The 15,925-nt window shown below is 44.7% G+C and overlaps 1 protein-coding gene across 2 annotated transcripts in view; it reads right to left on the minus strand.

The window, feature by feature from the left end:
• Positions 1-15,925, minus strand: part of RAD51 (RAD51 recombinase) — a 52,108-nt gene that overhangs the window by 3,886 nt on the left and 32,297 nt on the right. For both annotated transcript variants that reach the window (XM_066277079.1, XM_066277078.1), the window contains exon 6: positions 8,329-8,423. In XM_066277079.1, coding sequence (XP_066133176.1) covers positions 8,329-8,423 — 95 coding nt within the window. The remainder of the gene's footprint in view (positions 1-8,328; positions 8,424-15,925) is intronic.

Consider the following 15,925-nt stretch of genomic DNA (forward strand, 5'->3'; position numbering starts at 1 on the left):
ATTTTCATCAATGAAATAAGTTGGTTTTGCATCTCAAAACTGAATAACTTTCTATGACTGAATAACTTTCTATGCCTTGTCATTTGCTTTTCTGATGTTCTTGTTTAAAAAAAAAATCAAGCCCTGGCCAGTTGACTCAGTGGTAGAGCATCAACCCGGCATGTGGAAGTACCAGGTTCGATTACTGGTCAGGGCACACAGGAGAAGCACCCACCTTCTTTTCTACCCTTCCCCCTCCTTCCTTCCTTCCTCCCTCTCCCTCTCCCTCTCTCTCTCTCTCTCTCTCCCCCCCCCCCCTCCTGCAGCCAAGGCTCCATTGGAACAAAGTTGTCCCAGGCACTGAGGATGGCTCTGTGTCCTCTGCCTCAGGCACTAGAATGGCTCTAGCCACAATGGAGCAACGCCCGAGATGGGCAGAGTATCGCCCCCTGGTGGACGTGCCGAGTGGATCCCAGTTGGGCGCATGTGGGAGTCTGTCTGACTGCCTCCCCACGTCTAACTTTGGAAAAATACAAAAAAAAAAAAATGCTTTTTTTTTATCGCTTCACATTCATTTTAACATGACAGAATTGAGACCAAAACAAACAAAAAGAATTACTCAAAGATCTATTAAACAAATTCACATAAAACTTACATAGGAATAAAACCTAAGCAAAACTCTAAACTCTAAGTTCAAGAGAAACAAGTACCTTTCTTCTTTTTTCTTGCTAGTAATTATACTTAAGACAGATTATTTGACATATATTTTATAGTTAAATGAGTGATATGTTAACTCATTTTATACATTAATAATGATTTTTTTCCTCTGCATTAAAAAAAGGCAAATAAAATATCTCGTTTTTTCTTACCTTTATAACCATTACCTAAGACTGAGTGAGAGTTTTTATTCTCATTAAATGTGTCAAGATGGAGCCCCATTTCTTCAAAGATAATTTGATTTACACATCTATCAAGAGTAAATTAAATGCCTGTACTTTCATTAAAACTTCCTCATACCCCTCAGATGTGATTCTCCCTATTCTCACACTTCCAAAAAACTGGTTCAGGTTCCTTTTTGTGTTTTTTTTTACAGAAAGAGTCAGAGAGAGGGATAGAGGGATAGACAGGGACAGACAGACAGGAACAGAGAGAGATGAGAAGCATCAATAATCAGTTTTTTGTTGCGACACCTTAGTTGTTCATTGATTGTTCTCATATGTGCTTTGACCCCGGGCCTTCAGCAGACCGAGTGACCCCTGCTCGAGCCAGCGACCTTGGGTCCAAGCTGGTGAACTTTTGCTCAAACCAGATGAGCCTGCGCTCAAGCTGGCGACCTCTGGGTCTCGAACCTGGGTCCTCGGCATCCTAGTCTGACGCTCTATCCACTGTGCCACCTCCTGGTCAGGCTGGTTCAGGTTTTTTTTTAATGGCACTTGTGAAGAACTGCCCTGCCATTCTTTGACTAAAGACTACAAATTCCCTGAGGGTAAAGACCAGGTGGTGGCACAGTGGACAGAGCGTCAGACTGGGATGCAGAGGACCTAGGTTTAAAACCCAGAGGTCGCTGGCTTCAGCGTGGGCTCATCTGGTTTGAGTGTGGGATCACAGACGTGACCCCATGGTCACTGGCTTAAAGCCCAAGGTCACTGGCTTAAGCAAGGGGTCATTTGCTCTGCTGGATCACCCTGGTCAAGGCACATATGAAAAAGCAATCAATGAACAACTAAGGAGCCGCAACAAAAAACTGATGGTTCTCATCTATCTCCCTTCCTGTCTGTCTGTCCCTATCTGTTTCTCTCTCTCTGTCACAAAACAACAACAACAAGAACAAAAAACAAGACTAAGCTTCTCTATCTAGGACATTTTTTATACCTAGTAAATTCTGAGTAACAGTTTCCCAAAATCCGTACAAAAAGAGAATTGTATACATTTGAATTCAAGTCATGTTTTCATATTGGCTCCTACAATCATTATAGTATAAAAATATAGTACTGATTCCCTTATGTAACAGTTCAAAGGAGAATTTCTTTAAACAAATCAATGTGGGCCCTGGCCAGTTGGCTCAGCGGTAGAGCGTCGGCCTAGCGTGCAGAGGACCCGGGTTCGATTCCCGGCCAGGGCACACAGGAGAAGCGCCCATTTACTTCTCCACCCCTCCGCCGCGCTTTCCTCTCTGTCTCTTTCTTCCCCTCCCGCAGCCAAGGCTCCATTGGAGCAAAGATGGCCCGGGCGCTGGGGATGGCTCTGTGGCCGCTGCCTCAGGCGCTAGAGGAGCTCTGGTCGCAACATGGCGATGCCCCGGAGGGGCAGAGCGTCGCCCCATGGTGGGCGTGCCGGGTGGATCCCGGTCGGGCGCACGCGGGAGTCTGACTGACTGTCTCTCCCTGTTTCCAGCTTCAGAAAAATGAAAAAAATAAAAAATAAAATAAAAAAAAATAAATCAATGTGCTATAATTTCTTTTTTAATTCAGTGACAGGAGGGGAGGCAGAGAGAAAGATTACCGCATGTGCTTGGACCTGGATCAACCGGGCAAGCACACTAGGAGGCAATGCTTTGCCCACCTGGGGCCGTGCTAAGTAAAGAGCTCTTCTTAGTGCCTGAGGCAGAGGCCATGGAGCAATCCTCAGCACCCTGGGCCAACTGGCTCCAAGCAAGCCATGGCTGCAGGGGACGGGGCGGGGGTGGGGGAGTGGGGGTGCAGAGAAGCAGATGGGCACTTCTCTTGTGTGCCCTGACCAGGAATCAAACCCAGAAAGTCAACACTACACTCCAGACTGATGCTCTCTCTACCAAACAGCCAGGGCCCCTCAGGTGATTTTTTTTTTTTTTTTTTTTTTTTTGGTGACAGAGACAGAGAGAGGGACAGATAGGGACAGTCAAGACAGGAAGGGAGAGAGATGAGAAGCATCAATTCTTTGTTGCAGCACCTTAGTTGTTCATTGATTGCTTTCTCATATGTGCTTGACGGGGGTGGGCTACAGCAGACCAAGTGACACCTTGCTCAAGCCAGCGAACTAGGGGTCTTGAACCTGGGTCCTCTGCATCCCAGTTCGACACTCTATGCACTGCGCCACAGCCTGGTCAGGCAGTATATACATCTTTAGAAAACTAAGACCAGGCTGCAAGAGAGTAATTCTTTTTTCATGACAGGGATTTTATAAGCAGAGGCAAAAAGCTACAATTATTGTTCCAACCTAACTTTATGCCTCAATGGTATACACTCCATGGTTTGGATTTCTCAAATTGTTAACAGGGAAAGAGAATTTGGCTATAATTATAAAACTAGAAAATTCTCAATTTAGCCAGGTAGGTTTCAACTTGAGCCTGACATCTCAATATACAATTAAATTCTGTTTAATCACTAGGTTTCAGAAAATGTGTGGTAGGGACCAAATGATCACATCTGCCCCTTCACAAGGGAAAACAAGTAAAATGCTTTCAAGAGTTTATTTAGCCTGACCTGTAGTGGTGCAGTGGACAGAGTAATGACCAGGGACACTGAGGTCGCCAGTTTGAAACCAGCCCGGTCAAAGCACATAGAGAAGCAACTACTTCGAGTTGATGCTTCCTGCTCCACCTCAATCCCTTCTCTTTCTCTCTCTTCTCTCTAAAATTAATAATAAAAGTTTATTTAGCCTGACCAGACAGTGGCACAGTAGATAAAGCATTGCCTGGGATGCTGTGAACCCAAGGTCAAAACCCCATAGTCACTGGCTTGAGCAAGGTGTCACTGGCTAGGCCGAAGCCCCACCCTTCACCCCCATCAAGGCACATATGAGAAAGCAATCAATGAACAACTAAAGTATAGCAACAAAGAATTGATGCTTCTCATCTCTCTCCCTTCCTGTTTGTCCTTCTCTTGCTTTAAAAAAAAAAAAAAGTTTATTTAAAAGTTGTATTAGGGGATGAAGAAACTTAACAATTCTTTACCAGCTTTACTGAGGTGTAATTTAGACACCATAATATTAACCTGTTTGGTTGTTTTGTTTTTTGTTTTTTTTACAGAGACAGAGAAAGAGTCAGAGAGAGGGATAGATAGGGACAGACAGGAACAGAGAGAGATGAGAAGCATTGATCATCAGTTTTTCATTGTGACACCTTAGTTGTTCATTAATTGCTTTCTTTTTCTTTTTCTTTTTCTGAAGTTGGAAACAGGGAGGCAGTCAGACAGACTCCCGCATGCACCCGACCAGGATCCACCCGGCATGCCCACCAGGGGGCGATGCTCTGCCCATCTGGGGCATTGCTCTGTTGCATCCAGAGCCATTCTAGCGCCTGAGACAGAGGCCATGGAGCCATCCTCAGCGCCCAGGCCAACTTTGCCCCAATGGAGCCTTGGCTGCGGGAAGGGAAAAGAGAGACAGAAAGGAAGGAGAGGGGGAGGGGTGGAGAAGCAAATGGGCGCTTCTCCTGTGTGCCCTGGCTGGGAATCGAACCCATGACTCCTGCACGTCAGGCTGACACTCTACCACTGAGCCAACCGGCCAGGGCCCGTGATTGCTTTCTTTTTTTTTTTTTATTTTTTTTATTTTTTTGATTGCTTTCTTATATGTGCCTTGACCACAGGTCTTCAGCAGAAGACCGAGTAACCCCTTGCTCAAGCCAGTGACCTTGAGTCCAAGCTGGTGAGCTTTTCTTCTTTTTTTTTTTTTGCTCAAGCCAGAAAGCCAGATGAGCCCGCGCTTAACCTGGCAACCTCGGGGTCTCGAACCTGGGTCTTCTGCATCCCGGTCCGACGCTCTATCCACTGTGCCACTGCCTGGTCAGGCAATACTAACCTGTATTAAGTGTAATATTCAATGGCTTTCTAGTCAACCTGCAGAGTTGAACAACTATCATCACAATCCAATATTAGAACATTTCCATCACCCCAGAAAGATCTCAGGTCTATCTGTAGCTACTTCAGTTCTTACTCCCAGCCCCAGGCAACCACTTAATATACTAACTTTATAGATATTCCCCTTCTGGAAATTTCATATAAATGGAATCATATACAACATGTCTTTCTACCATTTAGTACATTTTTGAGGTTCCTCCATGTTTTTTAACTCTTAATGGTACTTCATTCCTTTTTGTTTGAATAGTATTTCACATACAATGGAAATACTATCAATGAAATGGATAAATAAAATTTTGTATGTTCACTTACCAGTTGATAGACAATAGATTGTTACCAGTTTTTTGGAGATAACAATACTATAAACATCCATATACAAGTTTCCGTGTGGACATGTTTCACATCTCTTGGGTATATAACCAAAGTCAATTGCTGGGTCATATGGTAAATTTGTTTAACTGACATATTCTTTTTCAAAGTGACTGTATCATTTTACATTCTCACCAGTATATATTAAAGATTCCAGTTTTTCCACATTCCCCAAAACCTGTGACTGTCTTTTTTATTAGTCATCCCAGTAGTGGTATCTCACTGTGTTTTAATTTGCATTTTCTTTGACTAATGATAAGTATCTTTCCATGTGCTTACTGGCCATTTGTACATATATTGTCTTTGAAGAAATGTCTTTACAATCTTTGCCCATTTTTAAATTGAGTTATTTTATTGTCTGTTTGTAAGACTTATTTATATAGTCTGGATATTAGATCCTTATCGAATTTTTCTTCTGTTTCCCCCTCACAAAAATGTTAGTTTTAGCTCTTACTTCAGATTATCATATTTAAAAAAATTACTGTAAGGCCCTGGTTGGTTGGCTCAGTGGTAGAGCGTCGGCCTGGCATGCGAAGTCCCAGGTTTGATTCCTGGCCAGGGCACACAGGAGAGGCGCCCATCTGCTTCTCCACCCCTCCCCCTCTCCTTCCTCTCTGTCTCTCTCTTCCCCTCCTGCAGCCAAGGCTCCATTGGAGCAAAGTTGGCCCAAGCGCTGAGGATGGCTCCTTGGCCTCTGCCTCAGGCGCTAGAATGGCCCTGGTTGCAACAGAGTGACGCCCCAGATGAGCAGAGCATCGCCCCCTGGTGGGCATGCTGGGTGGATCCCGGTCGGGCTTATGCGGGAGTCTGTCTGACTGCCTCCTTGCCTCCAACTTCAGAAAAATACAAAAACAAACAAACAAACAAAAAACCAACAAAAAAATACAAAGTCAAGCGACTATAAATGACAAGGCTTATTTCTGTAATTTCAAGTCTGTTCCGTTGACCCATTATGCCTATCCTTATGCCAGTACCACACTGTTTTGATTACTGTTGCTTTATACAAGTTTTTACATTGGAAAGACTAAGTAAGACCTCCAATTTAATTTCCCCCCCCAACAATGTTTTGGCTATTCTGAGTCTTTTACATTTCCATATAAATTTTATAATCAGCTGTCAATTTCTTAAAAAAAAAAGCCTGCTTGGGGTAAATTGTGTTGAATCCACAGGTCAATTTAAGGGAAAATCACCATTTTAATAGTATTACATCTTCCAATCCATGAATGTGAAATGTTTCTCTATTTATGCAGATGTTTAGTTCAGTTTCTCTGTATTGTTTTGTAATTTTCAGTGTACCAATCTTGCATGTGTTAATTACTAAATATTATTTTTGATGCTACTGTGAATAGGATTGTTCTTTTTTTTTTTTTAGAGAGAGGAGAAAGAGAGGTGAGGAGGAGCAGGAAGCATCTGCTTGTAGTTGCTTCTCATATGTGCCTTGACCAGGCAAAGCCAAGGATTTAAACCAGAGACCGCAGCACTCCAGGTTGACACTTTATCCACTGTGCCACCACAGGTCAGGCCTAGGATTGTTCTTTTAATTTTTAAATTGTTCATTGCTAGTATACAGAAATACTGACCTTGTAGCCTACCACCTTGCTGAACTAATTAAGTTCTACTAGTTTTCTTTTCTTCTGTGTATGTATAGCTTCTTTAGGATTTTCTACATCCAGGATCATGCCACTAATGAATAAAAAGTTTTATGTCTTCCATTCCAACCTGAATACCTTTTATTTTCTTGCCTGACTGCACTGGCCATGACCTCTATACAATGCAGAATATAAATGATGAGAGTGGACACCCTTGCCTTCTTTCCAATCTTAAGGAGAAAGCATTTAGACTTTCACCATTAAGTGCGATGTAAACTGTAGGTTTTTTGTGGCTTCCTTTATCAGGGCACCTACCCATTCTTGACAGTGAAATATTGGCCCCCAACTATTATGGTTGAATTGTCTATTTCACTTTTCAATTATGTCAGTTTTTGTTTCACATATTTTGGGTTCTGTTATTAGATGTGCATGTTTATAATAGTTACTTATCTGATGAACTGACCTTTTTTTTTTTTTAATTAATTAATTAATTAATTATTTATTTCATTTTTCTGAAGCTGGAAACAGGGAGAGACAGTCAGACAGACTCCCGCATGCGCCCAACCGAGATCCACCCGGCACGCCCACCAGGGGCGAAGCTCTGCCCACCAGGGGGCGATGCTCTGCCCATCCTGGGCGTCGCCATGTTGTGACCAGAGCCACTCTAGCGCCTGAGGCAGAGGCCACAGAGCCATCCCCAGCGCCCGGGCCATCTTTGCTCCAATGGAGCCTTGGCTGCGGGAGGGGAAGAGAGAGACAGAGAGGAAAGCGTGGCGGAGGGGTGGAGAAGCAAATGGGCGCTTCTCCTGTGTGCCCTGGCCGGGAATCGAACCCGCGTCCTCCGCACGCTAGGCCGACGCTCTACTGCTGAGCCAACCGGCCAGGGCGAACTGACCTTTTAATTATAAAATGTTCTTTGTCCCTAGTAAAATATACTGCTCACAAAAATTAGGGGATATTTAAAAAATGAATATGAAGCTATAAAATGTCCCCTAATTTTTGTGAGCAGTATATTTTGGGTGTGTCTTAAGGTCCATTTTGTCTGATATTAGTGTAGCCACTAGAATTCTCTGATTACTGTTTGCATGCAAATCTTTTTCCATCCTTTTACTTTCAATCTATTTGTGTCTTTGAACCAAAGTGTTTTTCTAGAAGACAGCATATAGTCGGATCTTGTTCTTTTATCCAGTCTGGCAATAACTCACAATTACTGACTATAGAAGAATGCTTTTCTCTACTACATATATAATTTTTTTTTAATTATTTATTTGTTCATTTTTAGAGAGGAGACAGAGTGAGAGAGAGAGAGAAAGGGAGGAGGAGCAGGAAGCATCAACTCCCATATGTGCCTTGACCAGGAAAGCCCAGGGTTTTGAACCAGCAATCTCAGTGTTCCAGGTCGATGCTTTATCCACTGTGCCACCGCAGGTCAGGCCATATATACAATTTTGAAATATGGAGTAATAAGAAGACACTTTTCAGCTAGACTAATCCTGGCAATCACTACAGTGACAGGTATAGTCATACTTCTCTCATCTAATCCAGTAACCTACCTCTCAGCCACTGCCAGCAGGCGTTCTGGCCTAAAGGTACCCTCGGTGTCAATATACATGGCCTTTCCTTCACCTCCACCTCGGTCAATGGGAAGCTAGAGAAAACAAAAAGAACAGTAGAAATGAACGTTCTACTTCTGATATAACTGACCGACTTAACCATGATTCGATAAGGCAATGGAAAAAAAACATTTCATAGTGACAACTGTAGGTAGGAAGGAGGGCATTCTCTTCTGAGAAAAATATAGCCAGTAGTAGAATGAAACTTGTTGTGTCCCACAGCGTGTGAGGCTAGAAGTCTTGCCAGAGTTGGACTGCTTGGAAATATAATCCAAAGTAGGTGATAAGCTTCTATGACTACACACCAACACAAGCTTGACCAGTGCTTTCAAGAGTACAAACATTTGGAAGATCATTTACCTTAGCTTTAATATATAAGAGAGCCTGACCCTATACCCAATTAATTTTAGCATATCCAAACCACACTTATTCATTTTTTTTTTTTTTAGAGAGAGAGAGACAGACAGAATGGGAAAGAGATGAGAAGCATCAACTTGTAGTTATAGACTTTAGTTGTTCACTGATTGCTTCTTATACATGCCTTGATTAGGGGGACTCCAGCTGAGCCAGTGACCTCTTGCTCAAGCCAGCGACCTTGGGCTCAAGTCAGTGACCTGTGGGCTCAAGCCAGTGACATCGTGCTCAAGTTTGCGACCTCAGGGTTTTGAACCTGGGTCCTTAGCCTTCCAGGATGATGCTATCCACCTAGTCAGGCTACACCTCACTTTATTGAGCAGAGTTCATTTACGTGGGTTACTAAAGGAACCTGGCAATGCCCCAGGAGCACCCTATCAAGATTAATGTATGGGCAAAAATGAAGAAAAAGGTGTTTGCTCCAATAGTATATTTAGATATTATTATTTATTTATTTATTCATTCATTTATTATATATATTTTTAAATTCATTTTAGAGAGGAGAGGGAGAGACAGAGAGAGAAAGAGAGAGACAGAGAAAGAGAGAGGAGAGACGAGCTGGAAGAATCAACTCCCATATGTGCCTTGACCAGGCAAACCCAGGGTTTTGAACCAGCGACCTAAGTACACCCAGGTCAACACTTTATCCCACTGCGCCACCACAGGTCAGGCCTATTTAGATATTAGAAATGAACAAAAAAACAAAAAGGAAAAAGAAATAATAGAAAGAATTATAAAAAAGAAAAGGAAGCCTGGCTATACTACCCCGGTGGCACAGTGGGTAAAGTGTAAACCTGCTAAAGTCGCCAGTTCAAAACTCTAGGCTTGCCTGGTCAAGGCACATACAAAAAGCAACTATTATTTCAAGTTGATGCTTCCCACTCCTTCCTATCCCCTCTCCTCACTAAAATCAATAAATAAAATATGAAAGACACAAACAAAGAGATAAGGAAGAAAGGCCATGGAAATAGTCTCATGAGCTACTCAAGGAAATCTCTACTTTCGGCTCCCCAGCCCATGCCAGACACCTTTGGGTTCTACAGAGTTTAGGTGAATGATGCTAAAGGGTAGTTTCCACCCTACAAATCTGTGGAGCCTAATTCACCTCTTAATTCTGAGGAAAATTCCTTAGGACACTTTACCTTAAGACAGGGGTCCCCAAACTGCAGCACCCTGAGGCCATTTATCCGGCCCCTGCCGCACTTCCGGAAGGGGCACCTTTTTCATTGGTGGTCAGTGAGAGGAGCACACTGACTATCTCATTAGCCAAAAGCAGGCCCATAGTTCCCATTGAAATACTGGTCAGTTTGTTGATTTAAATTTACTCGTTCTTTATTTTAAATATTGTATTTGTTCCTGTTTTGTTTTTTTACTTTAAAATAAGATATGTGCAGTGTGCATAGGGATTTGTTCATAGTTTTTTTTATAGTCCGGCCCTCCAACGGCCTGAGGGACAGTGAACTGGCCCCCTGTGTAAAAAGTTTGGGGACCTCTGCCTTAAGGACATGGTAGCACCAAATTTTCTTTCGTTTCCTATTTCTGAGAAATAAAATTTTATTTTTCAAAATTACAAAAGTACTATATGTATATTAAATATTCAAATATATAAAAAAGTAGAGTTAGCCTGACCAGGCAGTGGTGTAGAGGGTAGAGCATTGAAACACTGAGGTTGCCGGCTTGAGCCAATAGGCTCATCTGGTTTGAGCATGGGATCACAGACATGACCCCATGGTCCCTGGCTCGGCTGGAGCCCCCCTGGCTCAAGGCACATATGAGAAAGCAATGAACGAACTAAGGTGCTAAAACTATGAGTTGACGTTTCTCATCTATCTCCCTTCCTCTTTGTACCTCTCTCTTAAAAAAAAGAAAAAAGAAAATGAAGTAAAAGCAAAGTAAAAACTGACAGCTCTTTTCATTACTCCCATCTCCCAGACGTAATCTTTCAGATCATTTTCTATGCATTGTCATACAAGCATTTTTTATTATTTGTGGTTCTGATACTATGTGTTCTAAAGAATATTCTGTTTTCGTTTCTGTAAAATGTAGATAAAACCCCCCTTCTGGGATTGTTTTAAAGATGAAATAATTTATGTCAAGTGTTTAGCACAGTGCAGTGCCTGACAGACAGAAAGCACTTTGAAGACTTATGATATTCTCTACCAATGGAAGGTTTTATGAATTTGGAAAGGGAAAATACTTATCATTTGCCAGGTTAGCAAACAAAATCTTTCAAATCATAGGAATCCATGGAAGGAACAAAGGATATGTATCAAACAAAAAACGGTTTTGACAGAGGAAAGGTTTGAAACCACTGACCAAGAGGACAGAAAGCAGAGACTTCTTCAGTTTTTAGGGGGAAGAGAAAGTCTTGACACTTGGGGCTAAGTCCCAAGAAACTGAGATAAATGAGTTTCCCCCTCCCCTTACTTTTTAGTGTCTTTACTGCTAACATGAGAAGGTTTCTTTTCCAGCTAGGTAGAAGGGAAGGAGGAAGGCCACAGGCAGGCAGACTGACAGCAGAGGCATGGACAGAGTCCCAGTGGTTTGGCCAGACTCAACGGGATGGATTACATGCTCTGCACTCCAGCCCATTTTATCTCCTTCACCTTGCTCTCCCAGTGTCACTATGGCCACCCTGAGTTACTGAACTTGAACGCCACTATGTTAGCTTTTATTTATTTATTTTTTATTTTTTGTATTTTTCTGAAGCTGGAAATGGGGAGAGACAGTCAGACAGACTCCCGCATGCGCCCGACCGGGATCCACCCGGCACGCCCACCAGGGGTGATGCTCTGCCCCTCCGGGGCGTCGCTCTGCCGTGACCAGAGCCACTCTAGCACCTGGGGCAGAGGCCAAGGAGCCATCCCCAGCACCCAGGCCATCTTTGCTCCAATGGAGCAAAGGGAGGGGAAGAGAGAGACAGAGGGGAAGGAGGAGGGGGTAGAGAAGAAAATGGGCGCTTCTCCTATGTGCCCTGGCCGGGAATTGAACCCGGGTCCCCCGCACACCAGGCCTACGCTCTACCACTGAACCAACCGGCCAGGGCTATGTTAGCTTTTTAAATAACTGCTTAGTACCATAATTTAATGTCGGGAGCCAATCAACAACTACTGGCTGACAAGGTCACAGCAGAAGAAGATCCACAACTGCTGGCTGACAAGGTCACAGCAGAAGAAGATCAAAAACTGCTGACTGACAAAGTCACAGCAGAGAAGACCAATGGCTGCTGGTTGATAAAGTCACCGCAGTGAAGATCAATGGCTGCTGGTTGACAAAGTCACCACATAGTAAAGGCACAACGATACTTCCCCCTTTGACCTTTTGAATTAATTTGGCCTTATATCCCCCCTTTTCTGGGTGTGTGCTATCATTTATGGCACAGGGATAATAGTACTGTGCTTTCCCTGCAGATTTGTAGTAATTTCTTTGGAAATGAGACAGAGGGTGTGAGTTCCACAGAAAAGCCTGTAAGCCCCTTGGACTAGGCTCATAGACATAAGAGGCTGGCTATGATATCCCTCATAAAGGGTTAAGTTTGTAGGAGAATTTCTTCTTATCATGTTAGAAAAAATAGATTGTGACTTATGAATAGGTAGGAAACAGTAACTATACACAGAAGCACCTTTCAGCCTTCACTTAACTCATTACTTTACCTCCCTAGCCTTTTCATGTGGTAGAGTAGAGAAACTTTCCTTTCTTGCATACCTGACCTGCAGGTGGTGGAACACTCTGAGAATAAAGTTAGAACTTAACTAGTGTATGAATATAGTAAATAAATAAAATTTGACTAGACAATAGAATCTTAGGTAAGGTAGAGTTATTAATCAGTACTGACCTTTTAGAAGTTTGTACCAATATTGTTATTGCTATTCAAGTTATTGTATAACTGTACTTTGAATGACTTACCACCTGATTTATAGCTTATAGAAATGAATTAACTGTTGCCTAGAAATATGTAAACATAGTGAAACAAAAACAATGATTAATCAATGTATTCTGAATACCAGGTGATTGTAACTTAGTGTGTATGTATAAAAATAAAGCTAGACCAGCCATTGGCAGAGATGCCTGGCAGTAAATGCTAAAGAGAGAATAAAGAATTCGGCTCTCTCACTCGATTCGTGCCGATGCCGTCTCTTCCTGTGGGACCCCTGGATTCCCCCCGGGGCTGGACCCCGGCAATTTAACTCTTTTTTTTTTTTTTCCTGAAGCTGGAAACGGGGAGAGACAGTCAGACAGACTCCCGCATGCGCCCAACTGGGATCCACTGGGCACGCCCACCACGGGCGATGCTCTGCCCACCAGGGGGCGATGCTCTGCCCCTCCAGGGCATCACTCTGCCACGACCAGAGCCACTCTAGCGCCTGGGGCAGCGGCCAAGGAGCCATCCCCAGCGCCCGGGCCATCTTTGCTCCAGTGGAGCCTTGGCTGAGGGAGGGGAAGAGAGAGACAGAGAGGAAGAGGAAGGAGGGGGGGGGGTGGAGAAGCAAATGGGCGCTTCTCCTATGTGCTCTGGCTGGGAATCGAACCCGGGTCCCCCGCATGCCAGACCGACACTCTACCGCTGACCCAACCGGCCTGGGCTTAATTCTTTTTTTTTTTTTTTTTGCATTTTTCTGAAGCTGGAAACAGGGAGAGACAGTCAGACAGACTCCCGCATGCGCCCGACCGGGATCCACCCGGCACGCCCACCAGGGGCGACGCTCTGTCCACCAGGGGGCGATGCTCTGCCCATCCTGGGCGTCGCCATGTTGCGACCCTCCTGGGTGTCGCCATGTTGCGACCAGAGCCACTCTAGCGCTTGGGGCAGAGGCCACAGAGCCATCCCCAGCGCCCAGGCCATCTTTGCTCCAATGGAGCCTCGGCTGCGGGAGGGGAAGAGAGAGACAGAAAGGAAGGTGCGGCGGAGGGGCGGAGAAGCAAATGGGCGCTTCTCCTATGTGCCCTGGCCGGGAATCGAACCCGGGTCCTCCGCACGCTAGGCCGACGCTCTACCGCTGAGCCAACCGGCCAGGGCTTAATTCTTATTTTATAGTGATGCGAGTGGTTTCAAATTCTCGCCATTTTATAATGCTGCTGTGTAAATTCTTTGTACCTTTATCCTTGATATGAAAAGTTCTAAAAGACACATTTTCTGTCAAAGGGCATGTACATTTAAAACTGGTACCTATGCCCTGGTTGGGTAGCTCAGTTAGTTAGAGTGTCATCCCAATATGCCAAAGTTGTGGGTTCCATCACTGGTCAGGGCACATGCAAGAATCAAACAGGGCCTGACCTGTGTTAGCACAGTAGATAAAGTGTCGACCTGGAATGCTGAGTGAGGTCGCCAGTTCAAAACCCTGGACTTGCCTGGTCAAGACATATATGGAGTTAATGCTTCCTGCTCATCTCTCTCTCTCTCTCTCCCCTCTCCAAAATGAATAGTCTTTTTTTGTGTGTGTGTGACAGAGACAGAAAGAGGAACAGATAGGTATAGACAGACAGGAAGGGAGATGAGAAGCATCAACTCTTTGTTGTAGCACCTTTGTTATTCACTGATTGTTTTCTCATATGTGCCTTGACCAGGGACTACAGCAGACTAAGTGACTCCTTGCTCAAGCCAGTGACATTGGGCTCAAGCTGGTGACCTCGGGACCTTGAACCTGAGTCCTCCGTGTTTCAGTTCGACACTATGCACTGCGCCACCGCCTGGTCAGGCAAAATGAATAGTCTTTAAAAAAAACCCCAAAACAACTAAAAATAAAAAGGAGAATCAACCAATGAATGCATAAGTGGAACAGCAAATCGCCATTTCTCTTTCTCCAATCAATAATCAATCAATTGATTTTTAACAAAGAATACTCATTAAATTGTCTTCAAATTTTTTTTAAATTATGCTGACTTGACTTTTTTTTTTTTTTTTGAGAGTGAAGAGACAGACAGGGACAGAGAGGGAGAGATGAGAGCATCAACTCATAGTTGTGACACTTTAGTGGTTCATTGATTGCTTTCTCATACGTGCCTTGACCAGGTGGCTGCAGCAGAGCCAGCCACCTTTGGGCTCAAGCCAGTGACCATGGGGTCATGTCTCTGATTCTACACTCATTTCAGCGACCCTGTGCTCAAGCTAGTGAGCCCGTGCTCAAGCCAGCAACCTTGGGGATGCTCTATCCAGTGCATCACCACCTGGTCAGCCTCCACTCGTACTTTTTTTTGTGTGTGTGTATTTTTCCGAAGCTGGAAACGGGGAGGCAGTCAGACAGACTCCCGCATGCGCCCAACCGGGATCCAACCGGCATGCCTAACAGGGGGCGATGCTCTGCCCATCTGGGGCATCGCTCTGCCGCAATCAGAGCCATTCTAGCACCTGAGGCAGAGGCCACAGAGCCATCCTCAGCGCCCGGGCTAACTTTGCTCCAGTGGAACCTTGGCTGTGGGAGGGGAAGAGAGAGACAGAGAGGAAGGAGAGGGGGAGGGGTGGAGAAGCAGATGGACGCTTCTCCTGTGTGCCCTGGCCGGGAATCGAACCCGGGACTCCTGCACACCAGGCCGATGCTCTACCACTGAGCCAACTGGCCAGGGCCTTCCACTCATACTTTAAACAAGCTTGAGCTGCTCATATTTTTGTAAGATACCTGTGCCTTTCAACTTTTTATAACTTCATTATTAAGACGGAGATATAGGGCCTGACCTGTGGAGGCGCAGTGGATAAAGTGTCGACCTGGAATGCTGAGGTTGCCGGTTCAAAACCCTGGGCTTGCCTGGTCAAGGCACACATTGGTGTTGATGCTTACTGCTCCTCCCTTCTCTCTCTCTCTCCTCTCTAAAATGAATAAAGTCTTAAAAAAAATTTTTTTTTTTGTATTTTTCTGAAGCTGGAAACGGGAAGAGACAGTCAGACAGACTCCCGCATGCGCCTGACCGGGATCCACCCGGCACGCTCACCAGGGGACGCTCTGCCCACCAGGGGGCGATGCTCTGTCGCGACCAGAGCCACTCTAGCACCTGGGGCAGAGGCCAAGGAGCCATCCCCAGCGCCCGGGCCATCCCTGCTCCAATGGAGCCTCCCGCGGGAGGGGAAGAGAGAGACAGAGAGGAAGAAGAGGGGGAGGGGTGGAGAAGCAGATGGGCGCTTCTCCTGTGT

This window comes from Saccopteryx bilineata, chromosome 4 (genome assembly GCF_036850765.1).
Source record: "Saccopteryx bilineata isolate mSacBil1 chromosome 4, mSacBil1_pri_phased_curated, whole genome shotgun sequence".
In the NCBI taxonomy this organism is placed as follows: domain Eukaryota; kingdom Metazoa; phylum Chordata; class Mammalia; order Chiroptera; family Emballonuridae; genus Saccopteryx; species Saccopteryx bilineata.